Source organism: Eretmochelys imbricata, chromosome 9 (assembly GCF_965152235.1).
Source record: "Eretmochelys imbricata isolate rEreImb1 chromosome 9, rEreImb1.hap1, whole genome shotgun sequence".
NCBI lineage: Eukaryota > Metazoa > Chordata > Testudines > Cheloniidae > Eretmochelys > Eretmochelys imbricata.
Genome location: NC_135580.1, coordinates 59,066,291 through 59,088,100, shown reverse-complemented (window position 1 = coordinate 59,088,100; position 21,810 = coordinate 59,066,291). Strand labels below are relative to the sequence as shown.

The window sequence follows — 21,810 nt, the reverse complement described above, 5'->3', positions numbered from 1 at the left end:
CAGGACGTTTAGGCTGTGGTGACAAGGCACTAGCTATTAACAGAGCATCAAGGAGGGCCACTTTGGCAGCTCATCAGGAGCCAGAGGGCTGCACTGCCATCACTATGGGTCAAAACCACAGCTACTGCCAAAAGCACTGGGTCCTCAGCCTGCACTTAGCCGTACCCCTATTAGTTCAAGTGCTCCTAAAGGAGGTGGCTCCTGGCAGGTGAAACCAACCTCTGGAGGCCAAACCCCTGGAACAAAGGGTTAACTGTAGAGTCTGGCTCCCCCAACAGAGAGCAGAAGTCTGGATAACGAGCTCCAGTCAGCCACTTTTCTCCTCCGGCAACTACAGCCCAATCAAGCCCTTTCCCCAGCGACAGACAGCAGACGCTGGGCCCAGTTCCACACAGGGGTAGCATGGGTTACTGAGAGCTAGCAGTGCCCCAGTTAGGCTGCCTGTTATCCGTATTATGGCAGTGGTGGGAGCCCCAGTCATGGACCAGGACCCCACTCTGCTAGGTGCTGAACAAACCCTGCCGCATAGAGCTTACAATGTAAGTGTAGGACAACAGATGGCTACAGACCAAGGGGGAGTTCAAGGGAACAGGGAGCCGATACTGCGCAGGGTGATAGGCAGCTTGCAAAGAAATGGGACACAGCAGAAATATTTCAACTTTTTTATTTGTTTAAAAACATGTTTGTGGCTCCCTCCCCAGATAAGGCTGCAGCCAGGATTACAGGACCCGTGTCTATCGATCAATCCGCCCCCTCTGGAGTTCATGTCACAGCGTCTACACCTACAGCCTGTGGTCCCACCAGGAGGGCGGCCCAGTACAAGTGGCACAGGCACCAGGCCGTGAAGAGTCTGTGGCTCAGAGCCACACCTCCCTTAAAAAAGATAATTAGAAAAACCATCTGCAAGAATAAAAGCAGTTTTGTAGAAAAATAAGCTGGAATCTGTGGGAACAAGGGGCTGGAAGTTGGGAGCTCCCCCACTCCCCAGCACTGGGGCCACTGTGTGCTCACAGCCACCGGAGAGCCACAGCCACTCACTGCTGCTTGGAAACTTAAAAAAAAAAAAAAAAAAAGTAATTTCTTCCAAATTTCCCCTGCAGCCACAAATTCCGCAAGCTGCTCACATAAACACACTGTCTTCGGCACAGGAAACGCTCTGCTGTTGTGGAAACATGAGCTTTCCTTTTCAGCTAAACCACATGCTTCAGATTCCCTGTAAACAAAGGGAGAGAGAAAACAACATTTACATTGAGACTAGCTTCAGTCTCACAAGGAGGCAGACCAAGGTATTTTTTTTGGTTGCATACAGGGCTGTTTGCTTTGTCTTCAACGCTGCTGTACTCCGATTGGGGGTTGTTCCTCTCCTTCAAAACCCCAGGAAGAAGGGATTTTTGAAAAGTGTATTGGAAAAGCACTGATGCGAAATCCAGCAGAGCTGACCTCTGGGAGATTAGAGCACTGCTTATGACTTGTCCCTCCCCTGTCACTGGCAGAGCTGACAAATCAGTAAGTGATACAGACACACTAGCCCTCAAAGCAGATCAAATTCCCAACATGCCAGACAACATCTTGTTCTCATTGAGGGGGTTTGTGCAGGGTTCCACAGCTCTCTTTCAAACCCAGCTTTAAGGGGCTGCTAAGGGGAACGAATCATTTTCATTAAGCATTTGGACTGGAGACTAATAATTAGTTCAAATGTATCAGCCATGAACCCTTCATTTCCTTAGGTCTTTGCTTGCTCAGGATGTCCTATAGGGCTGGAGGCGCTGCCTGGCTTCCTTACTCTGAAGACCCTCCCTGGAAGTCAATAATGATTCTGTCTGGGTAAGGGATGCAGGATCTGGTTATTAACTGGAATCATGTTGGATCACAGCAAGCTTTGCATTTTTGTTCTCTGACCACTCTTCTGTCGGAATTTTAACAGATTTAAGCCAGGGTTAGAAAAAGGTCTTCAAGAGCACGGTGTTTAAGGGGCATGTCAATTAAATGCCTGGGTTTGAACCACATGGCTGGTGTGGAGAAAGTAAATAGGAAAGTGTTACTTACCCTCTCACATAACATAAGAACCAGGGCTCACCCAATGAAATTAACAGGCAGCAGGTCTAACACAAACAACAGGAAGTGCTTCTTCACACAATGCAGTGTCGCCCTGAGGAATTCGTTACTGGGGACACCGTGAAGGCCAACACTCTAACTGGACTCAAAAAAGAATTAGGTAAGTCCCTGGAGGATAGGGCCACCAGTGGCTATTAGCTGGGCTGGGCAGGGACACAACCCCATGCTCTGGGTGTCCCTAGCCTCTGTTTGCCAGAAGCTGGCAGTGGACAACAGGGGATGGATCACTCGATGATTGCCCTGTCCTGTTCATTCCCTCTGAAACTCCTGGCACTGGCCACTGTTGGAGACGGGACACTGGACCATTCATCTGACCCAATATGGCCGTTCCGATGTTCACAGAGCCCTTAAGCCTGCAGCCCTGCTGACAAGAGCTGTAACCGCTGGACATCTGCCCACTACTCAGGGTTAGGACTGGCTGGCACACAAATGTGAAGCCATGATAGGACACCGAGGTGCTGCAGTAAGTGATGGTGGTGATCCTCTGACTTCTCCTTTTTCTGAGGCTTGACCATCATCCCTCTACAACATGCTAGCATGACTCCATTGCTGAAATCCTCAGCCAGTTCCCCATCTCCTGTCAGACAGGTTCAAAGGTCCAGCCCTCCCACCAGGAGCAGTGTGTTGCTTCCTGCTTATCGCACAGCTCTGACTTCCCACAGAATACTGACTCAAGTTCCAGGCCTTGGTCCTTATCTTCAAGGCGCTCCATAGCCTGGATCGAGCAGATGAGACTGTTGTTGACAACTTCACTCCTCTGGCATGCTGGATCTCTCTACAGTCTGTGCAGGAGAGACTTCCTCAGGAGCCAACCTGAGTCTGTGGAACAAACTCCCCCAAGAACTAAGGACCATCACAAACCTCCCCATCATCCGCTTGAAGGGCCAGACACATTTCTTTGGCCTCTCTTCTCTAATATAAACACGTGGCAGCAGGTACAGAATTATACAAACCTGCAGACCCAAGTAGTGTACTGCACACTTCTCATCCTGGGGGCGGCCATGACAGATGTTAGCATGCTGCTTATCGAACGACTAGAAGGCGCTCAGATACTCCAGCGACGAGTGCAGTGTGAGAACCCTAGATTTTTCCAGCCAAGATTAGGGGCCTGCTCCCATTGAAATCTAAGGGAGTTTTGCTATTTTCTAGGCTTCAGTGGGTGAAGAGATCAGGCCATAAGATGGGGAAAAAACACATGTGGGCTTAAATTGTGAAAGTCAGGAGGCCCAAGTATATGTATGGACTGATAAGCGAATCAATTACTGGCCTGACAGCCCTACATACAGATGGATACCCTCTCTACTGACATGACAACATATACATGGCAAGCTTCCCTCCCACTGCCCTGCTGACTCACCTGGTCCCTGACCCTGAGAAACCTTCCCAATGGGTGACAGACTCCACCGCTTATTCAGTCCTACTCCTCCATGCTGAGGCCCCAGTTGTAACAGTGGCTTTTGTGATGGGGACACCATCCATATTCATCCCCACTGTTCTTGGGAGGCAGGGAAGGGCTGTTATCCATGGAGTACAGACAGGGAACTGGGATCCAGAGAAGCCAAGGGCACATCCACACAGAAACGCTACAGCTATATAGCAGTAGGGCTGCATTTGTGCCACTGTAGTGTAGACACTTACTGCAGCAATAGAAGGGATCTCCCATCACTGTTGTAACTCCACCCCTCTGAGAGATAGAAGTGGCATCTACCCCAGGGCTTAGCTTCATTAAATCACACCGGGTACAATATTTTCCACAGCCCTGGGTGATGTAGTTAAGCTGGCCTAGCTTTGTAGCACAGACCAACCCACAGTGACATGCCTAACGTTATACAGGCAGTTTGGGGTGCAGCAGGTCTCCAGAGTCCTAGGCTAGCGCCATAACCACTAAGCCATCCTGGGAAACAGAAGACTAATCTTGTCTCCCTTTGATGAACAAAAACTCCTGTAAGCCCTTGGATCTCCTCAAAGCAGCTGCAGTGCCAGGAAGGTGAATGGCAATTCTGTATCTACACACAAGCGAAGGTCTAGGTTAGATCCTCAGCAGATGTACATCGGCATCAATGGCGCTGAGGATCTGGGCCTATTTGCAGCTTTTATTCTTTAGGTCTCAAACAGGAAGAAGTGGCTAGGGCTTCCCAGGACTCTTGGCAAACAATTTGTAGACTCAGAGACATTAAGGTCAGAAGGGACCATTATGATCATCTAGTCTGACCTTCTGCACAATGCAGGCCACAGAATCTCACCCACCCACTCCTGCAATAAGCCTCTCACCTATGTCTGAGCTACTGAAGTCCTCAAATCATGGTTTAAAGACTTCAAGGTGCAGAGAATCCTCCAGCAAGTGACCCGTGCCCCATGCTGCAGTGGAAGGTGAAAAACCCCCAGGGCCTCTTCCAATCAGCCATGGAGGAAAATTCCTTCCCGACCCCAAATATGGCGATCAGCTGAACCCTGAGCATGTGGGCAAGATTCACTAGGCAGATACCCAGGAAAGAATTCTCTGTAGTAACTCAGATCCCACCCCATCTAACATCCCATCACAGGCCACTGGGCCTATTTACCACAAATAGTTAAAGATCAATTAATTGCCAGATTCATGTTATCCCATCATACCTTCTCCTCCAGAAACTTATTGAGCTTAATCTTGAAGCTAGATAGGTCTTTTGCCCCCACTGCTACCCTTGGAAGGCTGTTCCAGAACTTCACTCCTCTGATGGTTAGAAACCTTTGTCTAATTTCGAGTCTAAACTTCCTGATGGCCAGTTTATATCTATTTGCTCTTGTGTCCACACTGGTACTAAGCTTAAATAATTCCTCTCCCTCCCTGATATTTATCCCTCTGATATATTTATAGAGAGCAATCATATCTCCCCTCAGCCTTCATTTGGTTAAGCTAAACAAGCCAAGCTCCTTGAGTCTCCTTTCATAAGACAGGTTTTCCATTCCTTGGATCATCCTAGTAGCCCTTCTCTGTACCTGTTCCAGTTTGCATTCATCCTTCTTAAACATGGGAGACCAGAACTACACACAGTATTCCAGATGAGGTCTCACCAGGGCCTTGTATAACGGTACTAACACCTCCTTATCTCTACTGGAAATACCTCGCCTGATGCATCCCATTAGCTTTTTTCACGGCCATATCACATTGTAATAATAATATGTGTAGTAATCCTGTGATCAACCAATACTCCAAGGTCCTTCTTCTCCTCCGTTACTTCCAATTGATGCGTCCCCAGCTTAGAACTAAAATTCTTGTTATTAATCCCTAAATGCATGACCTTACACTTCTCACTATTAAATTTCATCCTATTACTCCAGTTTACAAGGTCATCCAGATCCTCCTGTATGATATCCCAGTTCTTCTCTGAATTGGCAATACCTCCCTCCTTTGTATCATCCGCAAACTTTATTAGCACACTCCCACTTTTTGTGCTGAGGTCAGTAATAAAAATATTAGATAAGATTGGTCCCAAAACCAATCCCTGAGGAACTCCACTGGTAACTTCCCTCCAGCCTGACAGTTCACCTTTCAGTATGACCCGCTGTAGTCTCCCCTTTAACAAATTCCTTATCCACCTTTCAATTTTCATATTGATCCCCATCTTTTCCAATTTAACTAATAATTCCCCATGTGGCACCGTATCAAGCGCCTTACTGAAATCTAGGTAAATTAGATCCACTGCCTTTCCTTTGTCTAAAAAAATCTGTTACTTTCTCAAAGAAGGAGATCAGCTTTGGCACGATCTACCTTTTGTAAAACCATGTTGTATTTTGTCCCATTTACCATTGACCTCAATGTCCTTAACTACTTTCTCCTTCAAAAATTTTTCCAAGACCTTGCATACTACAGATGTCAAACTAACAGGCCTACAGTTACCTGGATCACCTTTTTCCCTTTCTTAAAAATAGGAACTATTTTAGCAATTCTCCAGTCATAGGGTACAACCCCTGAGTTTACAGATTCATTAAAAATTCTTGCTAATGGGCTTGCAATTTCATGTGTGAATTCCTTTAATATTCTTGGATGAAGATTATCTGGGCCACCCAATTTAGTCCCATTAAGCTGTCCGAGTTTCGCTTCTACCTCGGATGTGGTAATATCCACCTCCATATCCTCATTCCCATTTGTCATCCTGCCATTATCCCTAAGATCCTCATTAGCCTCATTAAAGACTGAGGCAAAGTATTTATTTAGATATTGGGCCATGCCTAGATTATCCTTAACTTCCACTCCATCCTCAGTGTTTAGTGGTCCCACTTCTTCTTTCTTTGTTTTCTTCTTATTTATATGGCTATAGAACCTTTTACTATTGGTTTCAATTCCCTTTGCAAGGTCCAACTCTACTTGACTTTTAGCCTTTCTCACTTTATCCCTACATGTTCTGACTTCAATAAGGTAGTTTTCCTTGCTGATCCCTCCCATCTTCCACTCCCTGTATGCTTTCTGCTTTTTCTTAATCACCTCTCTGAGATGCTTGCTCATCCAGCTTGGTCTACAACTCCTGCCTATGAATGTTTTCCCCTTTCTTGGGATGTAGGCTTCCGATAGCTTCTCCAGCTTTGACTTGAAGTAATCCCAGGCCTCCTCTGCCTTTAGATACATAAGTTCTTCAGTCCAATCCACTTCACTAACTAATTTGGCAACTCTAGCTCAGTTACTTTCAAATATGCAACAACTACAACTTAATAAAGATGGCACACAGGCCTGCGCCAGTATTCCCTCCCCCAATTTCAACACTACCAATTTCTCTGTAGACTCACTGCTTTACATCCCAAACAGATCATAAAGGCTTTTACTGCATGCCCAAGGAATGGATGCACCACTGTGTAAATTTACTGCTTTGCACAGTAGTTAGGGTCTGTTATGACCAGCACAGACTTGGCTGGAAAAGCCGACAGCAGCCAGAACAACTGAGCAGCCAGCAAAGCAAAGACTGAAATTAAGAACAGACTTGACTGTGTTGCAGAATTGTAGCTGTGCTAAGGTATCGTTCACACCTTGCTGGCCCATGGTCATCGCCGCCCTAAACGAAACCAATGGGACCCTCTGCTTTTCACAGATGGAGACTTATGAAATTATCATCATCTCACTACGTCACCGCATGCTGATGGTGCATCACACCACAGCAGCGTAACAATGTCACCTCATCTGGGTCTCTCCCTAGCTGCTGGGAGGACTGAGGTCTCTTTCCTCTCCTCCTCCCAGTTCTGGATCTTGACTCAATACATGCCTGCTGGTATGGAGGGGAGGACAGCGTTTGAGAAGCCAATCTCAGTAGCTTTCTGCTCTGCCGGAGCCACATGTGCACTAGGCAGCATAACACCATACCCCTAAGTGGGCTACTGGCTGTGTGACTGAATCTAGCACCTTGGGATCTTAAAGCATGAGCCTCTCTTGCCTGAGTTAAGAGACTAACCCAGGCTGGTGCAGGCTCAGCCACTACTAGAGGAGGGCAGAGCACGGCACAGGGTGGGTGTGGGTTACAGCAGCTCAAGGTCTTGCCTGCTCTTGGTGGTCCAGAATGAATTGAGCACTGGTCAGATACTTGCACACCAGAAGGGGTGCAGAGATGAGTGCAAGTGGTGTGTAAACGCTGGGCTGAGGCCCTTTCTCAGGCAGACACACACCTTGGCTCTGCATTGTTTGGCTGGCTCATTCACCAATTGATTTATATTTACTAAATACTTAAATTAAAGCTGTAAAGAAAGGAAAGGGCAGAAAGAAAACACACCATGCTGCAGAACAGGACACTTCGGTATGGGCTGCTTCCCTGTGTGCCCCAGGCCTTTGTTATTCTCCATTGTTCTGCTTTTTTGGCACCATGGAAAGCAGTTTGTTTTATTTTCTGTTCTTCAGGCAGCCAATTAAGCACTTCAGGCACATTTAATCAGTGATGCTTTCATTTTATTTGTTTCAGCCAGACAGCCTCTAAACACTTGGCAAGACTGGTGCCAACTGGCAAGCACACGCTGCATTCTTACACAACAGCCAGCTGAGCTGCATTTCAACAGACTTGACAGTCTAACTTCATTTAAAGAAATGAACCCTTAGACAGGCAATTCCGGCTTGGAACTGCAGAGAGAGGAGTGCATGTTTATATATATCCTACTCTACGCTGGGAACACTGTGCCCCTCAAGACTGTTCACATCCCCGCTTTTAATCAAAATATAATTTAAACCTGGGTGGCTGAAGCCTGGCTCACAGGTCATTTAAAGGATTCTATAATGTGACACACAGCTGCCTTCATCTTTAATACAGAATTAGAGACTCCCAGCATGCAATGCTCCATGTAGAGCTGCAGTTGGGTCATGATGGAAAATTGCATGGCAGGAGCTGTACTCTCTGCAGTTTGCACATCAATACTCAACATGGACTGAGCATGGGTGCGAGTGGCTACATTTCATGCAAATTAAGTGAGGTTCTCAGATTCCTCTCAAGTTACCAACACAGCTCTCAGCTGTTGCGAACCAGTTCTTAGCATCTAAGGTGCACAAGCAATGGTGCATAGGGAGAGGAGGTTACAGTGATGTTAAACAGGCTGCAGCAGGGCCAGGAAAATTAGCAACAGCCAGTATCTGACTAGCTGTGAGGGCGAGTCACCCACACCTCAGGGTGCAGTTATTGCTTAAGAGCAGAGGAGGGGATGCACATTTTTGTAGACAGAAGTCGGGATGCAGGATCCCTTCATGAGGGGGGCTGGCCCCCTGTATAAAGCCAGGTTGTTAATCAGATTCCCACTGATTTACACTCGTCTCCCACAGTATTCTTGCCAGCAATTTAAAAAAGTATGGATTGGATGAATGGATTATATGGTGGATAGAAAGCTGGCTAGATCGTCGGGCTCAATGGGTAGTGACCAATGGCTCCATGTCTAGTTGGCAGCTGGTATCAAGCAGAGTGCCCCAGGGGTCTGTCCTTGGGCCAGTTTTGTTCAACATCTTCATTAAGGATCTGGATGATGGGATGGATGGCACCCTCAGCAAGTTCACGGATGACACTTAGCTGCGGGGAGACGTAAATAAGCTGGAGGGTAGGGATAGGTCCCAGAGTGACCAAGACAAATTGGAGGATTGGGCCAAAAGAAATCTGATGAGGTTCAATAAGGACAAGTGCAGAGTCCTGCACTTAGGACAGAAGAATCCCATGCACTGCTACAGACTAGTGACCAACTGGCTAAGCGGCAGTTCTGCAGAAAAGGAGCTGGGGATTACAGTGGACGAGAAGCTGGATATGAGTCAGCAGTGTGCCCTTGTTGCCAAGAAGGCTTACGGCTTATTGGGCTGCATTAGTGGGGGCACTACCAGCAGATTGAGGGAAGTGATTATTCCCCTCTGTTCAGCACTGGTGAGACCACATCTGGAGTATTTCATCCAGTTTTGGTCTCCCCACTACAGAAAGGATGTGGACAAGTTAGAGAGAGTCCAGTGGAGGGCAACGAAAATTATTAGGGGGCTGGGGCACATGACTTATGAGGAGAGACTGAGAGAACTGGGCTTATTTAGTCTGCAGAAAAGATGAGTGAGGGGGGATTTGATAGCTGCTTTCAACTACCTGAAAGGGGGTTCCAAAGAGGATGGAGCTAGGCTGTTCTAGTGGAACCAGATGACAGAACAAGAAGCAATGGTCTCAAGGTGCAGTGTGGGAGGTCTAGGTTGGATATTAGGAAACACTTTTCATTAGGAGGGTGGTGAAGCACTGGAATGGGTTACCTAGGGAGGTGGTGGAATCTCCATCCTTAGAGGTTTTTAAGGCCCGGCTTGACAAAGCCTTGGCTGGGATGATTTAGTTGGTGTTGGTCCTGCCTTGAGCAGGGGGTTGGACTAGATGACCTCCTGAGGTCTCTTCCAACCCTAATCTTCTATGATTGTATGATCTGAGGTAGGGATCAGAGGACTTAATTTGCACTACTGCACTTCTCCATTCAGCTGCATCTTCTCTTCAGCACTGACTCAAATTGCAGCCTCACCAAAGTGCGCAGGAGTCTCTTCCCACTATCTGGGGAGTGGAATGTACCCTCACTCCAGCAGTTAGCCAGGGCAAGAGTATCCTCCGCTTGATCAAAGCCAGTGCTGGCTCCTTTGAGATAGACAGGCAGGGAGGACAGGAACGCCCAGGATTCATTTATGGGCTGTGTTCTCCAGGAGGTCGGACTAGATGATCACAATGGTCCCTTCAGGCCCTGGAATCTATGAATCTTTAAGCCTCTCTCTCCCTCAAGTTCATGAACTGAAATTCCATTTTCTTTAAATCTGGGCTTGGGCTCACAGTGGTGAAGCCTCTTCCAGTTATAAACAGACCTGACATCACATCCAGTAAGTGCAGTTCCCAGGGCACTATGGCAACTGGAGGAAAACAGCTAATTCCCAAACAACAGGTGCTTGCAGCAGTGACTATTACCCACCTATCACCAGAGTCAGAGATGGGGTCTGCACATTCTCATGCTTGGGGTGCACCAATGGTGCAGCTTCAACTGGCAGAACTTTCTAGCAGCAGAGCCCACTGAAGTCCTCCCACCCCCTTCCCTCAGTGCTCCTGAATCCTGTTAGGGCAAAACTATAAAAGGGGATGCTGGGCTCTGGCCCCCTTTCTAGGTCCAAACAGGATTCCAAGGAAGAGAAGGTGGCAGGTGGGAGTGTGAACATGCAAAGTCCGTCTCAAAGAACTCCGGTTACAGGTGAGTAACCTTCAGTTCTTCTTCAAGGGGCCTTTGCACATTCCCAGGACTTCTGCAATAGTCGGATCCATAGCACTCCTGCCTCCGACAATGGGCTGCAGCGTGCTAGTTACACACTGATTGTCATACTGAGCCTCCAATCTGGCTGGCAGATCAAGGGAACAGGGTTTTGTAAGGGTGTGACACAAGCTGCAGGTGGCAGCACTACAGATCTCTAAAGTTGGAGTAGGTCTAAGGTAGGCCATGGACACCGACTTGGCCCTTGCGCAGTGTGATCTAAGCCCCACTGGGACAGGAACAGAGATCTGCTGCACCATTCCACCACACAAAGCCTCGCCCACATACAGAGGCACTCTGATGCAACTGATTTCTATTCTTTCCCCATAGGAGTTGGACAGTGTGGGTGATTTCTGAACTGCTCAGACCTGTCCAGCTAGAAAGCTGAGGCTCTCCTGCTATCTAAGGCATGTAACTTTGCCTCTCCTGAGTGAGGTCTAGGGAAAGTATACTGGCAAGTTAATGGACTGGTTAAGTGGAAGTCTGTCACCACCTCCGAGAGGAACTGACGGTGTGGATGAAGAACCACTTTGTTTGTGGAGGGCTGTAAAAGATGGGGCAGCTGTCAGAGCCTTTAGCTTACTTGCTCTTCTAGCAGATGACATGGTCACAAGGAAGCTTGTCAACTGAAAAGTGAAACAGGGAACATTGTTCCAAACCTCAAGCAGAGCCTCCATGAGCTAAGTACCAAGACTAAGGTCCCATGTTGGGTGGGTTCTTTGACTGCAGTGTAGACATTCATCATTCCCTTCAGAAGTCTCTGTATTGCATCATGACTAAATTAGGGCTGTCAAGTGATTAAAAAATGAATCGGGATTAATCATGCTGTTAAACAATAATAGAATATTATTTATATAAATATTTGTGGATGTTTTCCACATTTGCAAATATATTGATTTTAATTACAACACCGAATACAAAATGTACAGTGCTCACTTTATATTTATTATTATAAATATCTGCACTGTAAAAATAATAGTATTTTTCAATTCACTTAATATAACTATTGTATGGCAATCTCTTTCTCATGAAAATTGAACTTACAAATGTAGAACTGTATTAAAAAAAAATCTACATTTGTAAGTTCTGCTTTCACGATATAGAGATTCCACTATGGCAGTGTTTCCCAAACTTGGGATGCTGCTTGTTCAGGGAAAGCCCCTGGAGGGCCGGGCTGGTTTGTTTACCTGCTCCGTCCACAGGTTCGGCCGATCGCGGCTCCCACTGGCTGCGGTTCGCCGCTGCAGGCCAATGGGGGCTGCGGGAAGCGGCACAAGCCAAGGGATGTATCGGCTGCCGCTTCCCGCAGCCCCATTGGCCTGCAGCGGCGAACCACGGCCAGTGGGAGCTGCGATTGGCCGAACTTGCAGACGCGGAATGTTAACAAACTGGCTCGGCCTGCCAGAGGCTTTCCCTGCACAAGTGGTGTCCCAAGTTTGGGAAACACTGCACTATGGTACTTGTATGGGGTGAATTGAAAAATACTATTTCTTTTATCATTTTTACAGTGCAAATATTTGTAATAAAAATAATATAAAGTGAATACTGTACATTTTGTATTCTGTATTGTAATTGAAATCAGTATGTTTGAAAATGTAGAAAAACATACAAAATATTTAATACATCTCAATTGGTAGTCTATTGTTTAACAGTGCAATTAGAACTGCGATTAATCATGATTAATTTTTTTAATCACGATTAATTTTTTTGAGTTAATCACGAGTTAACTGTGATTAATTGACAGCCCTAGACTAAATACAGTCTCACTATGCATTAGGAAGAAAAGAATCATTTTTCTTTTAGCAGGCAAGTCCATCACAGTTACTAACAAAATGTTAAAGGCTGTAGCCATCCTTTCTACCAATTCATGGAACTGCAGGGTATCTTCCAAAGGAGAAACTGCCAGAAACATAGACATTATCTGGAGACCCCTGAACATCTGGATCCATGTTTGTCTCTTGGAGGTAAATCGACTTCTCAGACAGCGTGTACAGGATCAATAATGGAGGCAGTTCGTCAAGCAGAAGAGACTGATCCAACAGGATTCCCCTTGAGGAGAAGTTTCAGAGTAACAGCCGTGTTAGTCTGTATTCGCAAAAAGAAAAGGAGTACTTGTGGCACCTTAGAGACTAACCAATTTATTTGAGCATGAGCTTTCGTGAGCTACAGCTCACTTCATCGGATGCATACCGTGGAAACTGCAGCAGACTTTATATACACACAGAGAATATGAAACAATACCTCCTCCCACCCCACTGTCCTGCTGGTAATAGCTTATTTAAAGTGATCATTATTAAGCATTATTAAGGATCTACAACCTATCCTAAAGGATGACCCAACACTCTCACAAATCTTGGGAGACAGTCCAGTCCTTGCCTACAGACAGCCCCGCAACCTGAAGCAAATACTCACCAACAACCACATTACCACACAACAGAACCACTAACCCAGGAACTTATCCTTGCAACAAAGCCCATTGCCAACTGTGCCCACATATCTATTCAGGGGACACCATCACAGGGCCTAATAACATCAGCCAGACTATCAGAGGCTCGTTCACCTGCACATCCACCAATGTGATATATGCCATCATGTGCCAGCAATGCCCCTCTGCCATTTACATTGGTCAAACTGGACAGTCTCTACGTAAAAGAATAAATGGACACAAATCAGATGTCAAGAATTATAACATTCATAAACCAGTCGGAGAACACTTCAATCTCTCTGGTCACGCAATCACAGACATGAAGGTCGCTATCTTAAAACAAAAAAACTTCAAATCCAGACTCCAGCGAGAAACTGCTGAATTGGAACTCATTTGCAAATTGGATACTATTAATTTAGGCTTAAATAGAGACTGGGAGTGGCTAAGTCATTATGCAAGGTAGCCTATTTCCCCTTGTTTTTTCCTACCCCCCCCCCCGACGTTCTGGTTTAACTTGGATTTAAACTTGGAGAGTGGTCAGTTTGGATGAGCTATTGCCAGCAGGAGAGTGAGTTTGTGTGTGTGTGTGTGTCCCTGGGAAAAAAAAAAAGGGGGGGGGGGTGAGAAAGCCTGGATTTGTGCTAGACATGGCCCACCTTGATTATCATGCACATTGTAGGGAGAGTGGTCACTTTGGATGAGCTATTACCAGCAGGATAGTGAGTTTGTGTGTGTGGTTTTTGGGAGGGGTGGGGGGGGGGTGAGAGAACCTGGATTTGTGCAGGAAATGGCCCAACTTGATTATCATGCACATTGTGTAGAGAGTTGTCACTTTGGATGGGCTATTACCAGCAGGAGAGTGAATTTGTGTGTGGGGGGTGGAGGGTGAGAAAACCTGGATTTGTGCTGGAAATGGCCCAACTTGATGATCACTTTAAATAAGCTATTACCAGCTGGACAGTGGGGTGGGAGGAGGTATTGTTTCATATTCTCTGTGTGTATATAAAGTCTGCTGCAGTTTCCACGGTATGCATCCGATGAAGTGAGCTGTAGCTCACGAAAGCTCATGCTCAAATAAATTGGTTAGTCTCTAAGGTGCCACAAGTACTCCTTTTCTTCTCGAGGAGAAGGTTCCCTATATGCTAATTCCAGTCTTTCTGTAGTTGTGTGATAGCTAGGTGAAGGCCAACTGGACGTCTGGCCCATGGTGTTATCTCCCAGTCCTGCTAGTACTCTGTCTCAGATTCTCTACTATAATTCCCCAGCAGGGAAGAATGCTGATCTATGGCCCCTGTAGAGCTCTCTAGTGCAGTGGTTCTCAACCAGGGATACATGTAGCTCTGGGGGTATGCAGTGATCTTCAAGGGGGTACATCAACTCTTCTAGATATTTGCCTAGTTTTACAACAGACTACATAAAAAGCAGTAGCGAAGTTAGTACAAAAAAATGTCATAAAACTTGTTTATACTGTTCTATATATTATACACTGAAATGTAATACAATATTTATATTCCAATCAATTTATTTTATAATTATATGGTAAAAATGAGAAAGTAAGCAATTTTTCAGTAACACCGTGCTGTGACACTTTTGTATTTTTATGTCTGATTTGTAAGCAAGGAGTTTTTAAGCGAGGTGAAACTTGGGGGTACACAAAACAAATCAGACTCCTGAGAAAGGTACAGTGGTCTGGAAAAGCTGAAAGCCACTGTATCAGTATATCTGATTCAGGCCTCAGGAGGCAAAGGGGAAGGTAGAGCCTGATCCAGCCTCAGACTGTGGATCTGAGGTGGCTGTATGGGAGGCAGTACTAGCCCTGGTAAAAGAAGAATTGAGACAGGTGAGGTATTTCCCCCAGGGGAGTCGGTACTTGTTCTAGGGAGGGGTTCCTGTATATCTGGGGACGCCTGCACCTGCCAGGGAGTGGGTTTAGTAAGTTTCCCTAGAAAGGAAGACAAAAGAAGAGATATTGGCCCAACCACCTGTGGTTTCTTTCCTGTCTCTTTCTGCCCTGAGGAAATTGTGTTCCATGTTGTGTGAGGGGCTTTCTGATCTGACTGTGGATCCAGGTGCTGAACCTGAGTGACTATGGTAATCATGGACCTGGGAGGGACCAATGAATCTGAGGTGACTTCAAGTGCTTTATCCGGCATCACCACTGGAACCCGAAGCCTCATTTCCTTAGGACTATGAGTCTTAAGGCTTTTGCCCTCCACATCACCCCTTGATGTGCATCTGGGTTCCGAGGCATGAGGCTGAAGTCGCAGAACTGATCCATCAGCGTAAAAACTAGCTAAAGTGGCACTGGGAATCATCTGTTCTGACAAATCTGGGTCACAGAGCTCTGGCGAGGCTCCTGGTCTGTCTGCTATTGTGGCTGGAGGGAACTGAGGTGGCCGGAACATAGCACCACCTTTTGTAGCTTTACCCTCAGAACAGTCCAGAACAGAGGAGCACTCTGACAAGCACCATTTTGAAAAGGTTCCACTGGTCCACACTGCACCATTAGCAGATCCCGAGGGTAGAAACATGCAGAGTCCATTGGAAGACAAGTACTTAGCATTACACGGCATGTTCAGTCGCAGGTCTCCAGGGCTTTACAGAGGTGAAAAAACACTAATTCCCACTTTACAGATGGGCTAGAACATCGAGCCTATAGAAACACGTTTCACCTATCTGCCTGCAGGGATCAGTGTAGCAGCCCCCTCTCTTCCTTCTGCTCCCAAAACTAAGCACACTGGCTGTGCAACATGTGTTGTGGGGGACACATGCTGCAGTGCTGCTGCTGAGCACAGAGCTCCAATATGGCAACTCAGATTCCTGCCATCAAGCTAGACGAGGAGGAAGTTCCCCTCCAAGAACAGCAGGCCTGAGGGGAGGCATATATAGTAACTCATCCTGTCTTCAGCTACTAGCCGGGGCAGGATTGCTCCCTACAGTGTGTTCTCCAGGGCATCGGTCAGGCTCGTTTTAAGTGACCCAAGGGATAGAGAAAATTCCCTAGCCAGTGGTAGATCTCACCACTTCCTCTCCCTTGTTTTCACCCTGTTGCTCCCGGTTAAGCTCCTGCACCACCTTATATAACTCCTCTCCCTGCTGCTTTCCACCCTTCATGCACCTGTACGTTTCTAGCGCCAACTGGCTGTCGCTTTGCTATACATATTTGTTTCTTGTATTGCTTCCTCATAACCAAACTCTCTAGCTCCTTTCTCATTTTTCTGAGAGCGAGGTGCCCAACAGCTTATGCCCTACTGTAGGTTGATCTAAATAGGGCCCTATACTGATGGGTTAACTAGATTCTTGCTTGGTGAGGCAACCTTATGTATGCAGCCCAGCAAAGCTTTGCTTTTTTGCTGCTATATTGCATTCCAAGCTCTGTCTCAACTGCTTTCCACTAATTTGCCTAATTATTGCTGCTTTCCCATGCCCTGAATCTCCCTCCCACAGAATATCTGTGCTTTGGATCTGCCCCCCACAATGCATTCACTCATTGTCTTCCCAGGATATCGTATTTTATTTTCCATTTCCCAAGAGCATCTTTAGGGATATGTCCTGCATACCCTCCTCTTCAGTATTACATGGGACCACTTGGACAGATGCCAAGACACCCTGGGCTCTGCTGCCAGCAATATATCAATGATGTTCAGCTGGACATTTGGTTTTGTAAAATGCAACCAGCACCACCCCAAGGATGTCCCAGCACCTTCAAGAAATCAGCACCAGGAGAGCAGCTGACTCAAACCGAGCTCAGGCTGGGAAGGGAAAACATCCTAAAGAAATAGTTGAAACCCATCCATCTGCCTTCCATTCTTAACTGCTGCTAAGCTAACCCTGGACAAGTAGGTAGCGAGCTAAGGGACTTCTCCCCTTTCTTCCTCGGGTAACGGGCGGTATAGAAAACCCTGAGACTAGATAGACACAGGCTGTGTGTATACACACTTTTTCTGTTTGCAGTATAACTAGCCTGCCCTCCATCTCTCCTCCCTTCTGTTAGCAGAGATGCCTGTGTGTGTTTGGAAGATGATTACAGCTAGGTGACTAGAATCCAACCCCCGAACGCTCTTATAATCCAGTTAGCAATATGATCGTACCACATGGCCCCACTGTTCTCTATCATCCTTAGTTTTCAACCCTCTTTTAACTGAAAAAGTTATTCTAAACAAATACATTGAAGCATAAACCACCAATTTACAACTCATGCTAGAAGCAGCAGTCCTTTCTCTCGTGTGATTTCAATAAAAGCAGGGTTTAATTTAGAGTGCATATGAGACAGGGATCTGAGTTCAGTTGGGCAATTGGTACTCTGGGCACATGGTTCCTATTAAGAATGTTCATCTGGATCTTCCACAAAGGCCCCATGCCTTTTGCATACATTTTGAATGATTTATCATGTACAGTACAGAGGCACAAGTTCTTCCTTCCTTCCCCACAACTGTTTAGAAGTGGTTGTAAATCCAAGATGGTAATCATAAACCACAAGTTTGTACAGGTCTCCAGAATGCCGAGACATTTCTAACGTAAGACTCTAATCACATTTATGGGGGGAAGGGTACATTATTGAACAGAATACATGATGCAAAATAATCTGTTCCCCAAATTTACATCATAAATAGTCCTCTCAACTCCTGTGACCTACCATGTATTTCTGTATGGAGCCTCATTTATCTCCCTAGCATGAATGACTCGTAGCACTGTGCATGTTCACAAGAGAACATAAAATTTTATACTTTTCAGAAGTCCCTTTCTTACAAAACAGCATCAGCACTAATCCAATAATCAAACACCCACTGTTTTCTCATAGGCCAGTTAATGGGCATTTGTGTTGTGCAGTCCAGCACACACCTTCTGATTTGTATTTTCACTGATCCAGATGATACCAGGCATTTTAAATGGACACTGATGTGACACAAATCTTTTCTACAGTGATTCTACCTCTACATAAGATTGTTAAAACTGAACACTAAGGTCAAATTCACTTTTCCCCGGTACTGCTTTTGGTGATATTTCTGCAATCCACTTACGGTTCATGCAGTAAAATGAAATTGGTCAGTTTCAGTTTCCCTGCAGCACAGGTCCTGCGGTGCATACAGCATGGCAGAAGGGTACATTTTAGAGTATGTTTAAACCAATTATATAAGAAACCATGTACCAAGTCACAAAACCTTTTTTAAAATATAAAGGAAATCCTAATTTTCTCCCTACACAGAGCTGGGAGTGTCTTTTATAACTCGACTTCTATCTAGTTCAGAATGGCAATGGAATGTGGGACTTGAAGAAAGAGCCCTAATCTGCATTTAAGTAATTACAAAACTTTGCTCAAGCGCTTGTGATGCAGGATGGGAGCACATCTGGACTAAAATATGTAATTTACACTAATAGGGGTATCCTGATATAATGCTAGCTCCTCCACCTTTGGAAACTGGCTGGTCCAGCAGCTGTGACCCGTTCTAAGAATGTACATGAATGCTGCTGGGGCCAGGTAACCCCACTCCAAGACACAGTGGCTTTACAGATGGGTTGCAAACTAGTTAGATTCAGTCTCATCTTTTCACAGAGTAGAGGGCACTGGAGAGTTCAGTGAATTGGGACTGGAACTGGGCTAGGAGCTTTCCAACCTTGGGTGGCTATTTGGTGGTTTACAAGAAATGAATTCGGGTTCTCAATGTAGTTCCCAATGGACAAACTCAAGGCACCTCCATTGCACATGGCACTCACTGGCCTCCTTGTCATCGGACTCCAGAGAGGCCAAGGAATGAATGGGCCATGAAGAGCAATCTTCCCTCTCACCTCTAGAGATCACCCTTCCACCTCAGCGTAAAGCATGGTACTAAGAGGGTGTGGGAGAATCTGCTGTTGCCTGTGCTGGTCAGTTCTGGGGATACAGGATGGAGTGCAGTCGCCAGGGCTCTTGATACAGCACCTGGCACAAAGCTAAATTTTAAGTTAAAATATTCCTAAAGGAGGGTGTGTGTCTGAGCCAGGCGTGTGTGTCTGTAGGGAGGGGGGAAGGAAAGAGAGTAGTGCAAGCCTGAGACGGTGCCAGAGGCAGGTTAATGGAATTAATGACTAAAATTGGGCACCCAAACTGGTGCAACTGAAGGTTGCATTCGGCAGTGTACCAATAACCCGATGTCTGAAATCGGTTGGTGGAGCATTGGGCATTTTATAGACACCGTCCCATTCAATACAGAAATGAAGACCAGTCAGACCATGGGTGGCAGCATGGAACGCTCTATCCTGATCTAAGCAGCTGGGCCAGACCTGCTGTTCCCCACGCGCCACTAGACAGTTCAGAGCAGCTGAAGCGTGCTCAGTAAATGTCCCTAGAATTGGGAATCTTGAGAGGTGTGTGTGCAGGAGTGGGGAGTTAAGAGGTCCCCTGTTGTTCCAGCAGAGCCCAGATCTGTTGACCTTTGGGGCATGGTATAAACTCAATTCTCTTGGCTGGTGTCAGAGATTTAGCTTTAGTGGACACATGAGCCTATTGCTCTGTTGTTAACAAATTCTGTGCTTGCTTTACTGTCTGTGGCTGCTGTACAGACAGGTTTAAACAACGAAAAATAAACAACCACAAGGCCCTGGGGTCTCTGCAGGCTGCCCTTCCGAAATGAAGAGGACAACAGCTGTGGACTGCCTTTTATAGAATTCCACGGGCCAGAGACCACAGTGCAGTGGTCATGCCTATAGAAACATTTGCACTTCACAACCAACCCGTTACCATATCCAACGCTGGGCAGAAGATGGATGTCATTGTATATTATGACTTGCCAAGCACATGGAGTACAGCTTCGTAGCCAGGGCCATAAAGATACCAAGAGAAATATTCTCCTCCTTAATGTATTATTTTTGGATTTCCCAACAGCCAGCAGTTGGTCTCCCAGGGCAGTAAGGTGGCAGGAGGTTGGGGAAGCTCACCTTTGATGATGCTGAGGATTTCTTGGACTTTGTGTGGCTCGTTGCGGTCTGGCCTGCAGCTCGGTGTGATCTCCAGCACGTAATCAGGACCATACTTTGTGAAAAACTGCAGGGAAAGGGAAATCAGCAAAGTTGTTGCTGTGCAGGGCAGAAATGGTGTGGGTGAGGTTCAAGGAGAGCTGTCCTGAAAACAATGCAGTAGGGGAAGCATCTGCGGTGGGACTTGAGGTAGTGGAGACAGACTCCCATCCTTGTTGTCCACTAGATTCCAAATGTGCTCCTTAAATCCCAGATGGAGAGCTTTTCTCTCTCTCTAGTTTAGTGTCTATTTCCCATCTCTATTCAGGAGACTGAGTTTCTTCCCAGCTCTGCCACTGATCCACTCATCTGTAAAATACCTCTTCCCCTCCAAGGCAGCTCACATAGTTTAATTAATTAATGCATGTGTTATGGAGCTTCTACCTGCTTGAACTCTACAACTGCTCTAACAATTCAAGTTCCATATATGAGACATATTTTACAGCACTGCAGCTGTGAATACAATTTTATTTTTCATCCCCCTTGGCACATCCGGCAAATCCATTTAGCATTGTTATATCACACACTTGGGTACCTACACACCTGCCTGTATTAAATGAGAACACACAATGAAATCAACACTCCGGCTGGATTTCCTTGTGCTAGAGTGGTGACACTTTGAACCCACCCCCCTGCACAGCTCTAGCACAATACATTCTTTCACTGGCATGATCCCTGCACACCGGGAAGGTGCTACATCAGACAGGAATTACAGTAAGGAACAGGGCTCGGCACAAGATTGTTAACATACCTCTCCATACAATGTGCTACAGATGTGCAACTAAGTCTATAGGAGAAAAACTGAAGTTTTTCACATTAATACAGAATACCATAAATTATTGCGTGAGCACACAACACCAAGCACAGAGCCAGCACATGGGAGGTTTTAAAAATTCAGCTGGTTTTGAGTTAAGTGTGTTAAAAAATGTATACATTTGAATTTAAACTTAGCCTAAAAGGTTGGCCAGTTTACAAGAAAGTAATTAGGCATGCAGGAATCAGGCTTATTCTATAAAATTAAGGGAAAGCCAAACTAGCTGGACTCCCCCGCGTGATTAAATGATACACAGGGCTAATATCGGAAAGGTGTCATTTGGCAGCTCTAGCAGCTGAGATCCCCCGTTTATCTACAAATACGTACAGCACAGGCAACAGCTGTGAAAGCTTTCCCACACTGAGCCAATAACGTTCTTCAATTCTGATGACCAGCAACCATCTCTAGGGAAGGAGGAGAGAAATCCCCATAGCCCAGTTAGTTCTTAACTTTCTTGGCAGCCTTGGCAAGAAGTGCCAATTGTGACAAAAATTTTTGACAAGGACCCCTGTTCCCTAGGACACAACCCCCAGACCACACAGACCAGACACCCAACACACAGCTAAGACTTTATTCAGTTTATTATTGACTTTGGCGGGATTTGAGCCTGCGACAGAGCAGAAAGGTTTTGTATCTGGTTTCTGCTCTCCTAAAACTATCCACATACGGGTGCTATGATTGAGGAACACAAATATGGGTAACTGCGTTCTAAGAGAAGTGCTGGATAGGT

The 21,810-nt window shown here is 46.1% G+C and overlaps 1 protein-coding gene across 6 annotated transcripts in view; it reads right to left on the bottom strand.

Moving 5' to 3' along the window:
- Positions 1 to 648: 648 nt before the first annotated feature.
- The window catches only part of HDAC8 (histone deacetylase 8), a 127,647-nt gene continuing 106,485 nt past the window's right edge, over positions 649 to 21,810 (bottom strand). For 2 of the 6 annotated variants that reach the window (XM_077826033.1, XM_077826036.1), the window contains 3 exons: positions 21,408 to 21,484; positions 20,189 to 20,294; positions 649 to 1,213 (listed from right to left, as the gene is read on the bottom strand). In XM_077826033.1, the coding sequence (XP_077682159.1) occupies positions 1,205 to 1,213; positions 20,189 to 20,294; positions 21,408 to 21,484 (192 nt within the window). In that variant the 3' untranslated portion in view covers positions 649 to 1,204. Of the gene's footprint in view, positions 1,214 to 20,188; positions 20,295 to 21,407; positions 21,485 to 21,810 lie in introns of those variants that run through there. The other 4 variants (XM_077826034.1, XM_077826039.1, XM_077826038.1 and 1 more) reach the window with 3 other exon arrangements.